Source organism: Oryctolagus cuniculus, chromosome 11 (assembly GCF_051225735.1).
Source record: "Oryctolagus cuniculus isolate XC-2025 breed Fujian yellow rabbit chromosome 11, ASM5122573v1, whole genome shotgun sequence".
In the NCBI taxonomy this organism is placed as follows: Eukaryota; Metazoa; Chordata; class Mammalia; order Lagomorpha; family Leporidae; genus Oryctolagus; species Oryctolagus cuniculus.
In genome coordinates this window covers 44,579,567-44,598,658 of record NC_142877.1, presented here as the reverse complement: position 1 = coordinate 44,598,658, position 19,092 = coordinate 44,579,567, and the positions used below count along the sequence as shown (strand labels likewise).

Genomic DNA, 19,092 nt, shown 5'->3' with positions numbered 1-19,092 from the left:
ACACGAACCCGTTCTCCTAGGATCATCCCAGTCCCAGAAGCTGATCTGGGAGTGAGCCTTTGAGACCCTGGATCCAGTCCCCGCGTACCCACCTCAACCCCAACTCCAGGACGCTGAGCTCTGCTTCCAGCTCCGAGGAGGACGCGCTGTCTAGTTACCACGGCAACGGCTCTACCGTGGTCATGGCGCATGCGCGAGGTCAAAGGTCGTCCTCGGGAGTTCCGTTTCCGGTTCCGGGAATCCGTCGGTCGGTGGGGAAGCTTTTGTGGTGTAGGCGAGCCTCGGGGAGCCGTTTCTGTTGTCGGCGAGGGGAGCTGGTCTCCCGAGGTCCGTTGCTGCAGACATGGCGGCGTCCACCGCGGCTGGGAAGCAGCGAATTCCTAAAGTGGCCAAGGTAAGCGGCAGCGCTGCTCTGTGTGTGTGCCCGCGGCGAGGCACAGCCGGCCGCGGGCTGCAGTAGGGCGGTCTGTGTGCGGGGCGCTGGTCGCGCCGGCTCCGGGAGGGCGCGGGCACGGGGGAGACTGACTAGCCGGAGTCCATCAGCGGTGGGCCCCGGCCTGAGTCTTCGCGGGTGTCCTTTTTCCAGCCCCTTGAACTTGACCTCTTCCGTTCACGCAGCCAGTAATGCGTGTCAGGTGTTTGCCCTGAGTGCTCGTGTCGTGGGTGCTGTCTGTGCGTCCCAGGGCGCATTGACTCCTGCTGCTGGGGGCCGGCGCTGTGGTGTAGAGGGTGAAGCCGCCGGCATCCCGTGTGGCCGCCGGTTCGAGTCCCGGCTGCTCCAGTTCCGATCCAAATCCCTGCCGATGCGTCTGGGAGAGCAGTGGAGGATGGCTCAAGTGCTCGGGCCCCTGCAGCAGTGCAGGAGACCCGGAGGGAGCTGCTGGCTTCAGCCTGGCCCAGCCCCGGCCGCTGTGGACATTTGGGGTGTGAACCAGCAGATGGCAGTTTCTCTCTCTCTCTGTGCCTTTCAAATAAGTAAATTTAAAAAAAAAAAGTTTCTTAAAATTCCATTCCATACATTGTTATTGAGTGCCACTAGCCTAATAGCAATAAATGAAGCCTGTTTGTAACTTAAAATTTTCTCTTAATCGCATTAGAAGGTAACAATAAACAGGTGATGTTAACTTTTTTTAAAGATTTATTTGAAAGGCAGAATTATAGAGAGGCAGGGACAGAGAGAGAGGTCTTCCATCCGCTGGTTCACTCCCCAGTTGGCCTCAATGGCCAGAACTGTGCCAATCGAAGCCAGGAGTTTCTTCTGGGTCTCCCATGTGAGTGAAGGGGCCCAAGGACTTGGGCCATCTTCCACTGCTTTCCCAGGCCATAGCACAGAGCTGGATCGTAAGAGCAGCAGCCGGGTCTCAAACCAGTGCCCGTATGGGATGCCGACACTGCAGGCAGCGGCTTTACCTACTATGCCACAGCACCTGCCCCCTTAGATAATTTTTTTTAAAAATTGTTAAAAAAAAAAAGTTGTGATGTTATATGAATACATCTTAAAATCTCTTAGCTAGCAAGCCTCAAAGTTTTTCATTTTACTCATTTAAAAAGGAAAAGTCACTATTGCTTTTTCCATGTTTTTTCTCGTGAGACTTTAACCTACTGACTTGTAATGGGTACCACGTGTGAAATGGAAAACATTTTCTTCTCTTCAGTGTTGAGAAATGGACACCTGTCATCCAGAGGGGGCAACTTAGAGTCTGTGTTCTGAAAACCATGTGTTTGTTTCTTAAACCCTATCTGAAGAGTGTCTACCCAAATAGAAATGTCTAAATTTTCTTTTTTTTTTTTTTATGAAAAAGGTCAAAAACAAAGCTCCCGCCGAAGTACAAATAACTGCTGAGCAACTCTTGAGAGAAGCGAAAGAAAGAGAACTTGAGCTGCTTCCACCTCCACCTCAGCAGAAGATCACAGATGAAGAAGAATTAAACGATTACAAGCTAAGGAAAAGGAAGGTAAGTCTGATTTCTCTGTCTCTTTAGTTGTTTAGAATTAAAGGGCAGAGTTTGAAAAGTTCCTGATCGGTGAGAGTCTGGATGGTTAAGACGAGGTTAATGTTCCTAGCGCTCTGGTGAACTAACTGCTTTTGCTGAACTATATAAAAAATAAACTGAGTTGTCATCTTAAAATACAAAGCAGTTAAGTCTGCCAGAGACGTAATTTCTGGTGCTGAATCAAAGATGGCGGAAAGGTTAGCAGGTGGAAGACGCACAGGTGGGAGAGGCGTGTCCTTTGCATGGCTGGTTGCCATACTTCTGTGGGTAAGACCTAGCACAGAGTCGTGAGACGATGTTGGGTCTGATCTGACCTCCTCACTCGGGAATGTGAGATTATTTTAGACCTCTCATCATGTCCCATCTAGTGAGCTATGGGTGAAATCAGAGTTACCAAGAAGATGTAAAGTTACTTTGCAAAAGCATTGCCTTATTGGAAGCAAATATAAAGTGTGTCTTGAGCAACGGGAGGAAACACCAGCAAGTCTGCCTGCAGTTCTTCTTAGCCAAAGTTTTCTGTTTGGATTGTAAGAGTTTGAAAAAACATCAGTAGTTGTAACTTCTGGTGTCTGATTCGTCAAGGATTCCAGTATGTCATTTCTCTTTTAAAAGAGAACAAAATAATAGTGTTTTTAGTACAAGGCTTATAGTAGACAAAAGGTGATGCCATTTTCCCATTTAATTCAACCCTTTTTGCTGCCTTCCAGACTTTTGAAGATAACATAAGAAAAAACAGGACTGTAATTAGCAACTGGATAAAATACGCACAATGGGAGGAGAGTCTGAAGGAGATTCAAAGGTAAAATTGCTTAGAATATAACACAAAGAAATTGTAAGTTAACCATTAAAAAAAAAGTTAAATCAGAAGTAAAAGAGTATACCTCTGCACAGTGGGTGAAGCCACCTCCTGTAGCACCAGCATCCCATATAGGTGCTGGTTTGAGTCCCAGCTGCTCCACTTCTGATCCAGCTCCCTGCTAATGCTCCTGGGAAGGCGGCTGAAGATGGCCCAAGTGCTTGGGCCACCTGCCAGCCACAGGGGAGACAAGGATGAAGCTCCTGACTTCTGGCTTTGGCCTGACCCAGCCCTGGCTTTTGTGGCCATCTGGGGAGTAAAACAGCAGATAGAAGCTTGGTCTCTCCCTCTCTGATTCTAACTCTGCCTTTTAAATCAATAAATACATCTTTTAAAAAAACAATCCAAAAAATAGTGTGCTTCTGGTATTAATGTCCAACTTTCGTTTCCTGGAGCCCTGTGGTTCCTTCAAAGGGGCTTGAGGGGCACTGTGTTAGTATGGTCTGTGGTGAATGGCAGGCGGAGGTTGTAAGATGTAGCATTCACTCTGTGTCTAATTTTATATATTGAAAATTTGAAATAAAAATGTTCCACCCAGTACCAGTGGTGAACAAGCTGAAAATCGCGACCTGGCCCTTGTCCAGCCTTTCCATACCCTCACAGCCCCTGCTTGTGCTGGGCCTAAGTTCTCAGCACGCTCTGAGCACATCATTTCTCCTTGCCACGTTACTTTCCAGTTCTGTGTGCCTGGGAGGAGCACACCTTCCCACCAGCCTTGTCGTCCTGGTAAACTCAGCTGTCCTCATGTTCTCCGTTCTGGAGTTACCTCCACTTAGCTCATTCAGCAGACATTGCCATTTCTGTGTCTGCTTCCTCTGCAGGACTCGACTGTGACCTGCATTGTAATTACATATGTGTTTATCTTTCCATAGATTTTGTAAGCTATTTGAGAACACCATCTTTTCGTTTTTTTATGCCCCAAACCTGACTTACAGTAAACACCCAATAAAACATCAGGGCATTGCTGGTAGCTTGATGTAACTGCCGTGCGTTGTCTGTTCTACTTCTGAGACCCTCACCTCTTGCCTCCTCAGGGCTCGCTCCATATACGAGCGTGCTTTAGATGTGGACTACCGAAATATTACGCTCTGGCTGAAGTATGCAGAAATGGAAATGAAAAATCGCCAGGTCAACCATGCCCGTAATATCTGGGACCGGGCCATCACGACTCTGCCCAGAGTCAACCAGTTCTGGTAAGTCCTGATCTAGCAGAGCAGCCTCTCAGACTGGAAAATGCTGTTGTGTGTTTGTTTTACTCACACAGTTTATTGTTTAGATTAATGTTGCAGTCTACTTTTACTTTAAACATCCTGTAAGAGTTTTTTAATGCCCCATAGTTTATTAACTCATAATCAAAACGTTTAATAGCTAATCACATGTGATCAAAACTTAAGTGCTGATTGCAATCATTTGTGCCTAAAAACTTCACATTGAACTAGCAACTTATAAGAAAAAAATGTTTTCCTAATAGTTCATCTTGTTCAGATTTATATTTCATTAAGAAAATATGTTTGCATTAACCATTAGGAAAGATAAAACCTTAAGTTTTTTCATTAAATAAAGGGAGAACTAGAAATTGTCAAAGATGGTGTTTGCACTAAGACGCTTGGAGCACAACAGGTGTCTTGGGTCACTGTGTTGAAGGTACAAGTACACGTACATGGAGGAGATGCTGGGGAACATTGCGGGTGCTCGCCAGGTGTTTGAGCGCTGGATGGAATGGCAGCCCGAGGAGCAAGCCTGGCACTCCTACATCAACTTCGAGCTGAGGTACAAAGAGGTGGAGCGGGCCCGCACCATTTATGAACGATATATCCTTTGGATGAGCTCTGAGTGGTGCACTGCCCTGGGGGCAGCTCTTGTCATGGCCGGGACACAGAGTCATTAATGGGAAGTTCCAGATCCTCGGACTAGAACCAGCGCCCATATGGGGTGCCAGCGCCGCAGGTGGAGGATTAACCTAGTGCACCACGGCACTGGGCCCTAAACCCATCTTTAAAAACACAAGTCACACGGCCGGCGCCGCAGCTCACTAGGCTAATCCTCCGCCTGCGGTGCCAGCACCCCAGGTTCTAGTCATGGTCGGGGCGCCGGATTCTGTCCCGATTGCTCCTCTTCCAGGCCAGCTCTCTGCTGTGGTCCAGGAGTGCAGTGGAGGATGGTCCAAGTGCTTGGGCCCTGCACCCGCATGGGAGACCAGGAGGAAGCTCCTTGCTCCTGGCTTTGGATCAGCGCAGTGCGCCAGCCGTAGCGGCCATTTGGGGGGTTACCAACAGAAGGAAGACCTTTTTCTCTGTCTCTCTCTCTCACTGTCTAGCTCTGCCTGTCAAAAAAAAAAAAAAAAGTAAAAACATAAGTCACAGACAAAACAAAAATATAATGAATTCCTTAAACTCCTATTATGTTAAATTTGGAGGCAGCTTTAGACTTTTCCTGGTGGTCACCACTCACTGAGTTCTTCTAATAGATAATAACAACTCCAGACAAGCAGCCTGTGTGTATTCCTAACACTTCATTTACATTTAAGGCTAGAATAAGCCCCAAGTAAAACAATGAAGATGTATATAGAACTGGTAGTTCTTACATGATTTTAAATCAAGATACATGAATTTAATGTACTTTAATGTAGGCAAACTATCCATTTCTTGTCCACTTAACTGTTGTGAAAATAGCATCCCTCTCCTACACACTGATTTCTTGACCCAAATGGAAATACTTAACCTAAGGTCAAGATGGGAGAGAGATGACTAAGATGAATGTCCATGGCTGGCACCATGGCTCACTAGGCTAATCCTCCGCCTTCAGCGCCGGCACACCGGGTTCTAGTCCCAGTTGGGGTGCTGGATTCTGTCCCAGTTGCCCCTCTTCCAGGCCAGACTTCTGTTGTGGCCCGGGAGTGCAGTGGAGGATGGCCGAAGTGCTTGGGCCCTGCACCTGCACGGGAGACCAGAAGAAGCACCTTGCTCCTGGCTTTGGATCGGCGCTATGCGCCAGCCTTAGCACACCAGCCGCGGCGGCCATTGGAGGGTGAACTAACGGCAAAGGAAGACCTTTCTCTCTCTCTCTCACTGTCCACTCTGCCTGTCAAAAAAAAAACTGCAGGGGCCGGCACTGTGCCATAGCAGGTAAAGCCACCACCTGCAGTGCCAGCATCCTATATGGGCGCCAGTTTGATTCCCAGCTGCTCCACTTCCGATCCCGCTCTCTGCTATGGCCTGGGAAAGCAGTAGAAGATGGCCCAAGTCCTTCTGTCCCTGCACCCATGTGGGAGACCTGGAAGAAGCTCCTGGCTTTTGACCGGCACAGCTCTGGCAATTGCGGCCAACTGGGGAGTGAACCAGAGGATGGAAGACCTCTCCCTCCCTCTCTCTCACTCTCACTCTCTGTCACCCTGACTTTCAAATAAATAAATCTTTAAAACAAAACAAAAAACCCTGCAGAGCAGCTTTAGGACCAGTGCCCTTAACACCTTTGCCATGTGTAAATGTACTACTTTGGAAATCAACGACTTCTTCAAGGAAGTGAGATTAAAAATAGTTATGTTCTGTTAGATAAAGTGGCAATATAAAACATATTCCTTTGGCTCTAGTTAGCAGTGTTATTTTTGTGGCTTGTTGTTTCTTCTTTAGTTGTTAGCTCAAATAATTTTTTTAAATTATTTAAAGGGAGAGGGAGAGGGGTGGGGGTGGGAATGTATTTGTTTCCATCTACTGGTTCACTCCACAAATGACTGTAATGGCTGGGGCTGGGCCAAGCTCAAGCCAGGAGCCTGGAACTCCATCTGGGTCTCCCAAGTGGATGTGGGGGCCCAGCTACTTGGGCCATCATCCACTTCTCTCCCTGGCACATTTGCGGAGAGCCAGATTAGAAGTGGAGCAACCAGGGGCTGGCACTGTGGTACAGCGAGATAAAGCCCTCACCTGTAGTGCTGGCATCCCATATAGGCATCAGTTCAAGTCCGAGCTGCGCCACTTCCAATCCAGCTCCCTGCTATGGCCTGGGAAAGCAGTGGTCCCCTGCATCCACCTGGGAAACCCAGAGGAAACTCCTGGCTTTGAATCAGCTCAGCTCCAGCTGTTGGCAGCCCTTTAGGGAGTGAACCACTGGATGGAAGATCTCTCTGTCTCTACCTCTGTTTGTAACTCTGTCTTTCAAATAAATTAAATTTTTTAAAGTGGAGCAACCTGACTTCTAAATGGCGCTTGTATAGAATGCCAACATCTCATGTGGCAGCTGAACTTGCTGCACCACAGCACTGGCCCCAAAGTTCAAAAAAAAATTTTTTTTTTAAGATTTATTTATTTGAAAGAGTTACAGAAAGAGAGGTAGAGCCGGAGAGGGAGAGAGAGAGAAGTTTTCCATTCTACTGGTTCACTCACCAAATTACCAAAATGGCCAGAGCTGAGCTGATTTGAAGCCAGGAGCCAAGAGCTTCCTCCAGGTCTCCCATGCAGGTGCAGGGCCCCAAGTACTTGGGCCATCTTCCAGTGCTTTCCCAAGGCATAGCAGAGAGCTGGATCAGAAGAGGAGCAGCCGGGACTCAAACTGCTGCCCATACGGGATGCCGGCCCTGCAGGCTGGGGCTTTAACCTGCTGCACCACAGCACTGGCCCCATAGTTCAAATATTAATATTAATGTTACTGAGTATATATAATGTTGCCATTTAATGGCTACATTCTTTTGTCCAAAAATTATACTAAGGGTTTAACACATTTTCTAATTTAAAGCTGGTAATAATCCAGTAGGATTGGCATTTTTCCCTATTTACAGATGAAAAAAATGAAACTTATCAAGTTAAATGTGTTGTCCAAAATGACATGGCTGGAGTCCTGGGTTTAGATTTCTCTTTGTCACTAAGCTCTTGTTTGTACCTACCGCTGATTATTGAATGAGTACTAGAAGAGATTCTACTGCAACTTAATATGTGTTTCATAACCCATACGGTTCTAGTTTGAATTATTGTTTGGGTGTTTATTAATTTATTTTTATTTATTTGAAAAGCAGAGCTGCAGAGAGGCAGAGAGAGAGAGAGAGGTCTTCCATCTGGTGGCCCACTCCCCAAGTGGCCACAAGGGCCAGATGCTGATCAGGAGCCAGGATCTTCTTCCAGGTCTCCCACGCAGGTGCAGGGGCCCAAGGACTTGGGTCATCTTCCTCTGCTTTTCCAGGCCATAGCAGAGAGCTGGATCAGAAGTGGAGCAGCTGGGACTCAAACTGGCGCCCATATAGGATGCTGGCACTGCAGGTGACAGCCTTACCCACCATGCCACAACACCACCCCTGAGTGTTTATTAATTTACTTATTTGTGTGAGAAGCAGAGAGACACGGAGAAAGGCAAAGAGAGCTCCCATCCAGTTCACTCCCCAAATGTCTGTGATAGCTGGGGCTGGGCTAAGCTGAAGCTGGAAGCTGGGAACTCAGTCTGTGGACCCAATTACTCGAGTCATCACTACTGCCCCTAGATTCTGCGTCAGAAGGAGGCTGCAGTCAGGAGCCAGACACAGGCCTTGAACCCAGGCACTCTGACATAAGACGTGGGCATCCAAACCAGCATCCTAACACTAGACCGAACGCCAGCCACTCTGTTGTTTTTGAAGTCATGTTGCCTTGCCTGGTAGTTCCTTAATTCTCTTCCACTCGTCCTCGTGCACCCTGATGTTAAGAACTGGATCAAATATGCCCGCTTTGAAGAGAAACATGCTTATTTTGCACACGCACGGAAAGTGTACGAGAGAGCTGTTGAGTTCTTCGGAGATGAGCATATGGATGAACACCTTTACGTTGCCTTTGCCAAATTTGAAGAAAACCAGAAAGAAGTAAGTTTGCTTAACTTAGTTATGTTGCAAAAAAAACTTAGAGTAAGGATCGCATCTTGTGCACTATGTGTTCATTTCTACTTTTTCTTATCAGAGAAAATGTTCTCAAAATAAACAGTTGCTCACAGAAAACAGCATGCCTGTGTGGCCAAGCTGCATATGCATAAGTTGAGTGACTGCAGATTGTATTACAGCTGTCTTAATTTTGTTTTGCAATTTAGCCTTTAAATCTGAGTGTAAACTGAGAGTTACTCGTTTGGTGTCCTGTGATTAGAAGGTAATAAACCTGGGAGACAAAGCTGGAAGCCCTTAGAGAACAGAATTTAGAATGAAAACAGATTGCCTCATGAATAAGTCCAATCTTTTCTTCCATAGTGTGTGTATGTGGGAAATAATTCTTCCAAGTAGCTCAAGTAATACAGATTTGAAAGAGGAAGACACTTGCACGGGTCATGCAAGGGGGTTTAGAACCTGAGGCCAGAGGGAAGCAGTGAAGGGATTTATGTGGGAGAGTGATTGGATATGATTTATACATTTTTTAGATCATTGTTTATTTCCTGGAAATATGGGCTTAGACAGGTCTCCCATCTACTGGTTCACTCCCCAAACACTCACAAAGCTGCAGCTCAGCTGGGCCAGGACAAAGCCAAGAGCTGGGAACTGAGTGCAGGTCTCCTGCAAGGGTGGTGGGGACCCAAGTACTGGAGCCGTCATCTGCTGTCTCCAAGGGTGTGCACTAGCAGGAGGCTGGACATGGGAGTGAAGCTGGTACTCGAACCTTGGCACACTGATACAGGATATGGGTGTCCCAGGCAGCGTCTTAACTGCTAGGCCCAGAGCCTCTGACTGATTCATGATGAATAAATTCGGGGGCAGGGGGTGACAAATATGTCTGTAGGGGAGACCAGTAGGGAGACTTTGGGAATGGTTCAGTTAAGCGTGGAGACAGGTGGGCAGATGGGGAGAAGAGCTGTGTTGAAGAGGTAGTAATGGCTGGGTGTGTTGAAGGATTGAAATGTGGAAATGTGGGAGGGGAGGAGTGAAGGAGGACCCCTGGGGTTTTAATGTGAGCACGTGAGACTGTGGGTGCTGTCTACTAAGATTGGAAAGTGTGGGAAAGAGCCAGGTTTGATGGGTGAGTGGAGAGAAGAGCAGCTCAGATTGGGGCCTGTTTAGCTGAGAGGTGCAGCAGCCATCCGACTGGCCACATCAGTGGACTACATTCAATGTGGAACTCCAAGCCAAGTCTCAGTCCCTGGACAAACACCTTCAACAATGAGAGAGGAAAGCCTTTATTTATATCTGACTTTTAGGTATTTTATGCCACAGTTACTCTTTCCAGTTTGTGACGAGAATGAGAACATTATGTTACAGAAGCTAATCCTGCCTGCTTTTAGTTTGAAAGGGTACGAGTGATCTACAAGTATGCCCTGGATAGAATTTCAAAACAAGAGGCCCAAGAGCTCTTTAAGAACTACACCATCTTTGAGAAGAAGTTTGGTGACAGGCGCGGTATTGAAGACATCATCGTGAGCAAACGGAGATTCCAGTATGAGGAAGAAGTGAAGGTGAGTGCCGATGGGTGGTTAGCTGTGAGTGGCTGAGCCCTGCTGGGCCAGACCGGCTACAGTGACGTGAGGAGTAGCGAGGTAGGGCCACTGGTGGTTACTGTCCTGATGATACATTGGCAGCTCTTTCAGGACAGGTGCAAGTGGAAGAGGCAAGCAAGTCAAGCTTGGATTTACTCTGTGGCTCAGGTGTTGGAGTCATTTTGTTGACTGCTGACCATGTGCCTTAGAACTTGAGCAAAAGTACTGTGGAATCTTTGAGCTCCTTTTTGAAAGAAGATGGAAGGGTCAGGTTGCTCTTTGGCATGTCATCCTTTGGCTTAGCAGCCTGAATGAAAGAGGTGCCATAGACATAGTTCTCCTCTCTCCGTTTTACTGGGAATGGACTGCTTTGATTTCAATTCAAAGATAATAGCAACTTCCTTTTTCATTCTATACATTGAAAAATAGTTTGCTTAGTCAAATTAATTAAACTACCTGAGCAAAAGATTGCAAGATTGAGGACTAAGTCTGGTGTTATATAGGGTAGTAGGTCAGCAAGATAGGTTCAAGGGAAATTACTAAAAATTGAAAAGGCAGGTCTCAGAATTGTGAGCATGAGAGAATTCCATTGTAATTTTGTTAAAAACATGCAGTCACATATATAAAGAAAGAGACAGAGTTCTTCCATCTGCTGGGTCACTCCCCAAATGGCTGCAACTGCCAGAGCCGAGCTGATCCAAAGCCAGGAGCCAGGAGCTTCTTCCAAGTCTCGCAAGCAGGCACAGGGGCCCCCAAGCACTTGGGCTATCCTCCACTGCTTTCCCAGGCACATCAGCATGATGCTGGATCAGAAGAGGAGCAGCTGGGACATAAACCGACACCCATGTGGGATGCCGGTGCCTCAGGCAGAGGCTTAACCTACTACACCTCAGCATTGTCCCCAAGAAATACATTTTGAGATAGAAGTCTAATTTTTGGGGGACTGTTGACTAAATGAAAAACACCTTGTTGTGGGACACCAGGCCAATACCCTGTCCTCTGTTCCTTTCTATCCATACAATCACAAGAATGATAGTTTTAGGGCCAGCGCCGTGGCTCAGTAGGCTAATCCTCCGCCTTGCGGCGCCAGCACACCGAGTTCTAGTCCCAGTCGGGGCACCGGATTCTGTCCTGGTTGCCCCTCTTCCAGGCCAGACCTCTGCTGTGGCCAGGGAGTGCAGTAGAAGATGGACCAAGTGCTTGGGCCCTGCACCCCATGGGAGACCAGGAGAAGCACCTGGCTCCTGCCTTCGGATAGGCGTGGTGCGCCGGCCACAGCGGCCATTGGAGGGTGAACCAATGGCAAAGGAAGGCCTTTCTCTCTCTCACTGTCCACTCTGCCTGTCCAAAAAAAAAAAAAAAAAGATAGTTTTAGAATGAGATAGCACGGAAAATTCTAACTCGTAGAGGTGGGTTTGGTGCCTCCACATAGGCTAAGCAAGTGTCCTCTTGGTTTTGTTTTTACTCATTAATCTGGTCTGTCTAGGCCAATCCACACAATTACGACGCGTGGTTTGATTACTTGCGCTTGGTGGAGAGCGATGCAGAAGCAGACACGGTGCGGGAAGTCTATGAGCGAGCCATTGCCAATGTGCCTCCCATTCAGGAGAAGAGGCACTGGAAGCGCTACATCTACCTGTGGATCAACTACGCCCTCTATGAGGAGTTGGAGGCCAAGGTAGAAGACACATGGAATCACATGTCAGCTCTTCATGGTTACCTCACGCTGTTCTGCAGCTTGCCTGTCGTGGGTGCTAGCTAACATTTACAATCCTTGAAACAGAAGTTGAGTTTAAATTCTTAGAGGCCTCTGTCCAGCCATTGTGCACCACTGAAAACTGCGATGCCCATGGCGGGCACAGGTGAAGCATTCTTTGTTGTTGTTTTATTTTGTAAACCTCGAGGAACAAGCAATCACCTGGAACTTGAAACAGTGAAGTAGACCTTGGTTCACGTAGCTGCCTGGGTTTTCCCATAAATAGGGATCCCAGCTAGAGTGTATATTTCTGTTTTTAGTGAAAATCGTGGCATTTTTAGAAACTGACCTGTGTAAATTGACAGGTGAAGATTAATTTTTTTGTTGTTGATCTGAGACCATAAAACATCTTTGTTGTGCTATCAGGTGGACAGCATTCCACAGAGATGCGCTTAGCACGTGCTGGTTACATGGTTTGTGATCCTTAAACCAAGGTTAGTTCATACTCTTGGTCACAGGTGGCGTCAGGACTTGCAGCAGCTTTGATAGCATTTTCAGTGTTGGGTGACCTTTTGTACTATGATTAGTGAAATTAGTGTTAGCAACAGACTTCAATACATTTTAAAATTTCTCATCCTAATACAGGATCCTGAGAGGACAAGACAGGTGTATCAAGCCTCTTTGGAATTAATTCCTCACAAGAAGGTATGCTTGCTCTAAAGTGTCCTGTTTCTACAAGGCCAACTTGAAGTAATTCGGTTGCATAATGTAAGTGAGAAGGAGACAGGCTCCTTGTCTCTGACAGTCTGTACAGAGTGACAGCACAGGTAATGTAGAAAATCAGAGGGCACTAGGGATTTGAATAGATGAGTGTAAGGGGGAAGATACTTAACCTGCAGAGCACACAGCACGTGTGGGAGACACAGTGTCTGGATAACCAAGAGCATTTACGTGGACACGTGCCCTTCCTGTCAATGGCTGAGAAGTCATCCCTGCTCTGCTTCCTAGCACAGAAAACTGTAAAACTGTTTCCTTTGGTAGAAATTCCTTTGGTAGAGAGAATACTCTGCCTTCTTAAAAGCGTGCCCACAGAACAAATTCTATTCCAAGTAGAGGCTACAAGGTTATGAAGTGCAGTAAGGCATCTAGATCCAGGGTAGATTGTTTTAACTTGAATAAAAGATGGTCACCTTTGCTTGTAAACAAGCAAAATACCTCCCTCCTTGTGCTAAGTTTATGGGGAAATATTGCCAGTGGCCTTTGGTTAATTTTAATTTAATTGAAATGAATCTCTTATTTAAAGTAGATATTTTTTGTGCTTTTGTTTTTTAGTTCACATTTGCCAAAATGTGGTTATATTACGCACAGTTTGAAATAAGACAGAAAAATTTACCATTTGCCAGAAGAGCTTTGGTAAGTAAGGAAAGATCAAGATGCCTCACTAAGTTTTATGAGAAGGAAATTTATATCAGTGCTTACAAGTTGTGCAGTTCCTAAAACAGCAGTCAACACTGGAAATTAAAACAGTTACCAGTGACTAGGTCCTCCCTCAGACCAGAATTCAGTAGTCTGGTCCTGTGCAAAATTTTGGTTTTATTAAATGAGACTTCTATTCATTAACATTTCTTAATGGGGTCAAATACTTTGTTTGAAAGCAATTGTCCTGTTCTCACTCTGCCCCTGGGCACAAGGCAGGTTTCCTTTGATGGCTTGCTTGTTTCTAGGAGATCTTGGACATCTGACATCCGTATTTCTTAAGGGATCCTGAGAAACTGTGAAATCCGTAGAGCTCTGGAATGCTGCCTTTTGCTGAACAAGAATGCGTCGGCACAGGCCTTCTTGTAGCCAGAGGAACCAGAGGGGTTTCATTTGGCCAAGATGCTCATCACCTTCTGTGATGAGCCAGTGTGATAACAGGGGACGCACAGTTGGCCCTGTTGACCCTATAGGGCTCTTCCCCAGCAGGGAGCTGCCTGTAGAACAGGTTGGCGGTGACTGTTCACAAGGGAGGCTTGCCAAGGTATCACCGTGGTCTGGTCGTTCTGTTTTCCAGGGAACATCCATAGGCAAATGTCCAAAGAACAAATTATTCAAAGGTTACATAGAATTGGAGCTGCAGCTTCGAGAATTTGACAGGTGCCGGAAGCTTTATGAAAAGTTTCTGGAATTTGGGCCTGAAAATTGTACCTCGTGGATTAAATTTGCAGAACTAGAGACAATCCTTGGTGATATTGAGAGAGCTCGGGCAATCTATGAATTAGCCATCAGTCAGCCGCGCCTGGATATGCCAGAGGTAAGGATCTCACGAACCATTCTAGATAATTCTCTAGAATTACTTTAGGTGAGCGTCTAACCAAATGTGTGTGTTAGAGTAAGATGACGACCTAACCTAGGCTCTACTCAGAATTTTTCTGTTTGTAGGATAGAAAGGATGGGAAGACTGGGGGCACAGCCCTGTAAGTCAGGCACTAGAGCACAGACGACACCCTAGGTGAGCAGTGGGATCCAATGGGGTGGGTGATTTGCTGTCTTCTCCCTTTCTCAAACAGGGAAGACTAAAGGGGATGGGGCAGAGAAGGACAAGCCAGGAGGCAGCCCCATGGTCTAGTACAGAATATGTTCTAGATCGGGATCAGGCCAACAAGAGGTTCCACTTAAATCAGGATGTTCTTCAAATGACTCGAGTCCTGGCCTGCCTTGGATAGGAAAGCTTGAGCCACAAGGTGGCACCAAACCACAGCAAGGACTGATGTGAATGTGACATGAGCCACAGCACTCAGCCAGCCTTGTATAAATGCTACACCAACGTGACCCTGTTTTTAATGGTTTAGGCCTCACTCACTGCATTAGTGTGGGGTTTTATGTATCACCAGTTCCATCTGTGGGCTCCGCTTCTCCCCAGACTGCAAACAGCTGCCAGGTGCCCAGGCCATAGCTTTGAGAAGCTACACCTAGCAAGTGGGCAGCTGTTCAGTGCTGCGTTTTCAGTTGAACTCAGATAACGAGGGATTTACAGGGATGGCCAAACTGCACCTTTGTTTCCCTAGAAGCCCGGCTGCATGTGGCAGGATCATGAGCGTGCCTGGGGGACGCCTGGCGAGTTTCTCAGCTCTCCTGATGAGTTGAGCATTTGAAAAACTCCCAAGGAGATTCTCAAGCTGAATCCAGGATCTTTTTGCCTATAATATAGAATTTTACCCAATGTTTAGCCAACTTAGAAATACCAGCTCTACTTATTTTTATGTATACATGGTCTGTTAGTTGTCTAGTAAAAGTTCTGTGATCCTGGATGTAGGCTAGATGATAATTAAGCTGTGTTTTGAATAGAGACATAATTCTTTCCAAAAGGCAAGGCTGACCTGTCGTCTTTCTTAGGTGCTCTGGAAGTCTTATATTGACTTTGAAATCGAGCAGGAGGAAACCGAAAGAACACGAAATCTGTACCGACAGTTGCTTCAGCGGACACAGCACGTTAAGGTATCTTGTGTTTGTAGATGATCTTTGATTTTGCTGGAGCCAGTAGTCCTAGCAAAAAGTACTATAGTTCTGTATTTTAAGTGGGGTGTTTCTTGTGTTTTATTTATCTTATTTTGAAGATTTTATTTATTTGAGAGGTAGAATTACAGGGAGAGGGAGACAGAAAGGTCTTCCATCTGCTGGCTCGCTCCCCAAATGGCTGCAATAGCGGGAACTGGGCCAGTCCAAAGCCAGGAGCTTCTTTCAGATCTCCCATGCGGGTGTGGGGACCCAAGCCCAAGTGCTTGGGCCACCTCCTACTGCTTTCCCAGGACATAGCAGAGAGCTGGATGGGAAGAGGAGCAGCCGGGAATAGAACCGGCACCTCATGGGATGCCAGCACCGCAGGCGGAGATTAACCTCCTATGCCACAGTGCAGGCCCGTTTCTTGTGTTTTAAACAATGTCCTTGCTTTTCAAGAGAATTCATCTCAGAAGACTTTGTAATGTTGTTTACACAGTTTATACTGCATGTGACTCACTTGGATATCACAGAATTGAAAAAAAAGTCAAACTTCAGGATTTTAGGATCATGTCAGAAACCTAATTAGACTAATTAGACATTAGATGCAGACTGCTTTAGTTGTTGTTGCGCGCTGATCCAAAGCCAGGAGCCAGGTGCTTCTCCTGGTCTCCTATGGGGTGCAGTGTCCAAGCACTTAGGCCATCCTCCACTGCACTCCCTGGCCACAGCAGAGAGCTGGCCTGGAAGAGGGGCAACCGGGACAGAATCCGGCGCCCCGACCGGGACTAGAACCCGGGGTGCCGGCACCGCAAGGCGGAGGATTAGCCTAGTGAGCCGGGGCGCCGGCTGCTTTAGTATTTATATTGAAGTGCGTTTTCAAATGCGACATTGTGTGGAACACTGGAGAAGAACATGTGTAGATGTCATTAACTAGAAATTTATTTTATTAGTAGTAGTGCATCATTGTGACACGATTCATTTGGTCCCCTAATTCTTTTAAAGGTGTGGATCAGTTTTGCTCAATTTGAGTTGTCTTCAGGGAAAGAAGGAAGTTTGACTAAATGCCGACAGATTTATGAAGAGGCTAACAAAACCATGCGAAACTGTGAAGAAAAGGAAGAGAGGCTTATGCTGCTGGAATCTTGGCGAAACTTTGAAGATGAATTTGGAACTGTAGCAGATAAGGAGAGAGTAGACAAACTCATGCCAGAGAAGGTCAAGAAGAGAAGAAAGGTCCAGGCAGATGATGGGGTAAGAACCGAGCCCTTGGACCCGTGCAAATGCAGTGTCAAACGAGTAGACACACGTCCAACTTTCAAGTTGGCACTTTGAGTGGCATGTGGACAGTCAGTGGGCTGGAGCAGACGGCCTTGAGTGGGAGACAGGGCAGGAGGAGGGAATGGGCCATCTTGGGGTGGAGAATGGGAGAGGGCTGAGTCTAGGAACCACTTGACATATGTTTCCAGAGCATTAGCAGGGGTCTTGTGTTGGGCAGTGAAATGCGCCTTCAGGCAGGAGCTGATCCAGAGATGCCTCTGCAGCTGTAGGGGTTTGGTGGGAACCAGTACTGCTGTTAGTATAAAGTACTGTGACCCGATTACTGACATCTCAGTGAGGTGGGCCCAAGGTGCTCAGGCGGGAGGCAGACCTGCCAAGACGCTGCTTCTGTAAGCTGAGCCAGTGACGGCAGAAGCTGGGAACTGGAGCAGGGTCTGCTAGGTAAGAGTTGGGGAAATGAATCAGTGATCAGTTGCAAGTGAGGGTGTGAAGGCAGGAAGTCAGAATCATTGCAGATTTTATAGCTTTTGCTACTGGGTAAATATTAAGTAAAAATCTTGATCTAAAAATTTTCAGATTTTATATGTAAGTCCACAAGATAGAATTGAAGACACTGATTATCTTTGTAGTTGACTGTGGAGAGCTGTGCTTAGGTGTTGTTTTTGTTTGTTTTGTTTTGTTTTGCAAGGGAGGTGGGGTATAATTTTCTTCCACAGGGTTTTCGATTCAAGATTCATGGTAGGCTAAGAAGTTAGCAGTCCAACAGCTGCTCATCACCAGTCTTTCAGACCCAGCCCTGTTCTTTCTCTAGTAGATTCTGATATTTTATAAAATGAAGATGAGCTGGATTTGAACTCTGGGTTCCCCAGTAAAAGTTCTCCACTTTAACTGGAATACAGAGTATTTCAGCCATGGCTTTCCTTACCTGTTGTTTCCTTTCTGCAGTCCGATGCAGGCTGGGAAGAATACTACGATTACATCTTTCCAGAAGATGCTGCCAACCAGCCCAACCTCAAGCTGCTGGCCATGGCCAAGCTGTGGAAGAAACAGCAACAGGAAAAGGAGGCTGCTGAGCAGGACCCAGATAAGGACACGGATGAGAGGGACCCCTGATCTTTTCTGCATACTGATAAATGTTTTATTATTTTTATAAATTAATAGCTTGGAACTGTTGGTGACTCCCAAAGTTTTTTTTATATATATTTTACCAGTACAGAATTGACTGGAATCCGACAGATACTTTTTGAATGATTTTTAAAATGCTCTTGGATTGGAAAGGTATTTTTTAATGGCTCTTTTTTCTGTACACAACTGAGTCCAAACTTTTCTGATGTTTGTCCATGTCATGCATTAGGAAATGTAATTAACCATCTATTTCAGATGGACCTGCAGACTTGTACTTTTGTGTTGGAAGTTTTTGAGTTATTTCCTGTGCTGTTTTCTTGCGCATGTCTCTGTAAGTTCATCTGAGACCTATAGCTTTCCTGGCCTCTGAGTCACAGGCTTCAGGTCCCAGCGCCACTAGTAATTTAACTTTTATTTTTGGTTTCCTCACTCATAAATGGGCAAATACTTTGACAGCTTATTTTGAAGGTTACCATAGAAAAGGAATATACCTGGCACATAGTAAGTGCTCAATAAAATGTTGTGAGCCACTTTCTTTGTAGAATTGAATGTACTTGAATTAACTTCTGGCTACCACTGCCTTCTTACTAGTGGCCAGAGGTATAGGGCTTTTTTGGAAGCTTGGAAGCTAAGTTCTCCTAGCAGGCTGTAGTATCTTCTGACACATTAAACTCCTTGGGTTTGAGCAAGCATAAAAACCCTTTAAGATAACTACTTGCTAAATAATGAAACTTAAATAGCACAAGACTGATAATATATCTGGTGATATGTCACTCACATTCTTAAGCAAAAAACATACGCTTAGGTGGGCTGAAGAAGTTTCATTTAACCTGGACCACATTTCTCAAGCATTTTGTTCTGTTCACTGTGGCTCCAGTGCTGTAGTCACTGGACAGTGTCAGCCTCTGAGGTGTGTGTGGCTTCTGGCTCTTGCTTGCTGAGGTCTGTCTTGTCAGTAAAAAGGAAAATAGATTACAGTCTCTGTTGGCTAAGTCTGCAGAGAGAGCAGAGTATGGACGTGTAATCAGTAGCTGTTTTGTATACACAAGACAGAAATTGATGACCATGTTTGCATAATAGGCAGTGCCAGTATGAAATGCTTGGAGGAAGAAGTTACTCTTTCATGGAAGAATACTTCTCATCTACCCTATAAGTCCTTTCAAAAGTAAAAGGTTTTTAGTAACTACTACTTTTGTATTTCTTTAGTTGCTTCTCTAGTAATTCATTATTTATAGGTGAGAAAATTTTGTGTGAAA

General features: G+C 46.0%; 2 protein-coding genes across 2 annotated transcripts in view; one reads left to right on the top strand and one right to left on the bottom strand.

The window, feature by feature from the left end:
* Window positions 1–231, bottom strand: part of CFAP61 (cilia and flagella associated protein 61) — a 250,889-nt gene extending 250,658 nt beyond the window's left edge. Inside the window, exon 1 of the mRNA XM_008256339.5 lies at window positions 93–231. The gene's annotated coding sequence lies outside the window, so the exon portion shown is untranslated. The remainder of the gene's footprint in view (window positions 1–92) is intronic.
* Window positions 230–18,386, top strand: CRNKL1 (crooked neck pre-mRNA splicing factor 1). The gene is made up of 14 exons (XM_008256342.5): window positions 230–394; window positions 1,803–1,955; window positions 2,702–2,793; window positions 3,885–4,043; window positions 4,495–4,661; window positions 8,490–8,668; window positions 10,066–10,236; window positions 11,744–11,935; window positions 12,599–12,658; window positions 13,286–13,366; window positions 14,007–14,246; window positions 15,329–15,430; window positions 16,436–16,684; window positions 17,657–18,386. Exons 1-14 carry the CDS (start codon window positions 344–346, stop codon window positions 17,822–17,824), a joined length of 2,064 nt encoding a protein of 687 aa, XP_008254564.1. The 5' UTR covers window positions 230–343; the 3' UTR covers window positions 17,825–18,386.
* Window positions 18,387–19,092: the final 706 nt, after the last annotated feature.

Bases quoted from the DNA above. Each gene is read 5' to 3' on its own strand.
- CRNKL1 (XM_008256342.5), top strand. From the start codon at position 344: ATGGCGGCGTCCACCGCGGCTGGGAAGCAGCGAATTCCTAAAGTGGCC. The intron at 4,044-4,494 runs GTAAGTCCTGAT...ACTGTGTTGAAG, and splicing joins CCCAGAGTCAACCAGTTCTG to GTACAAGTACACGTACATGG. The intron at 14,247-15,328 runs GTAAGGATCTCA...CGTCTTTCTTAG, and splicing joins CGCGCCTGGATATGCCAGAG to GTGCTCTGGAAGTCTTATAT.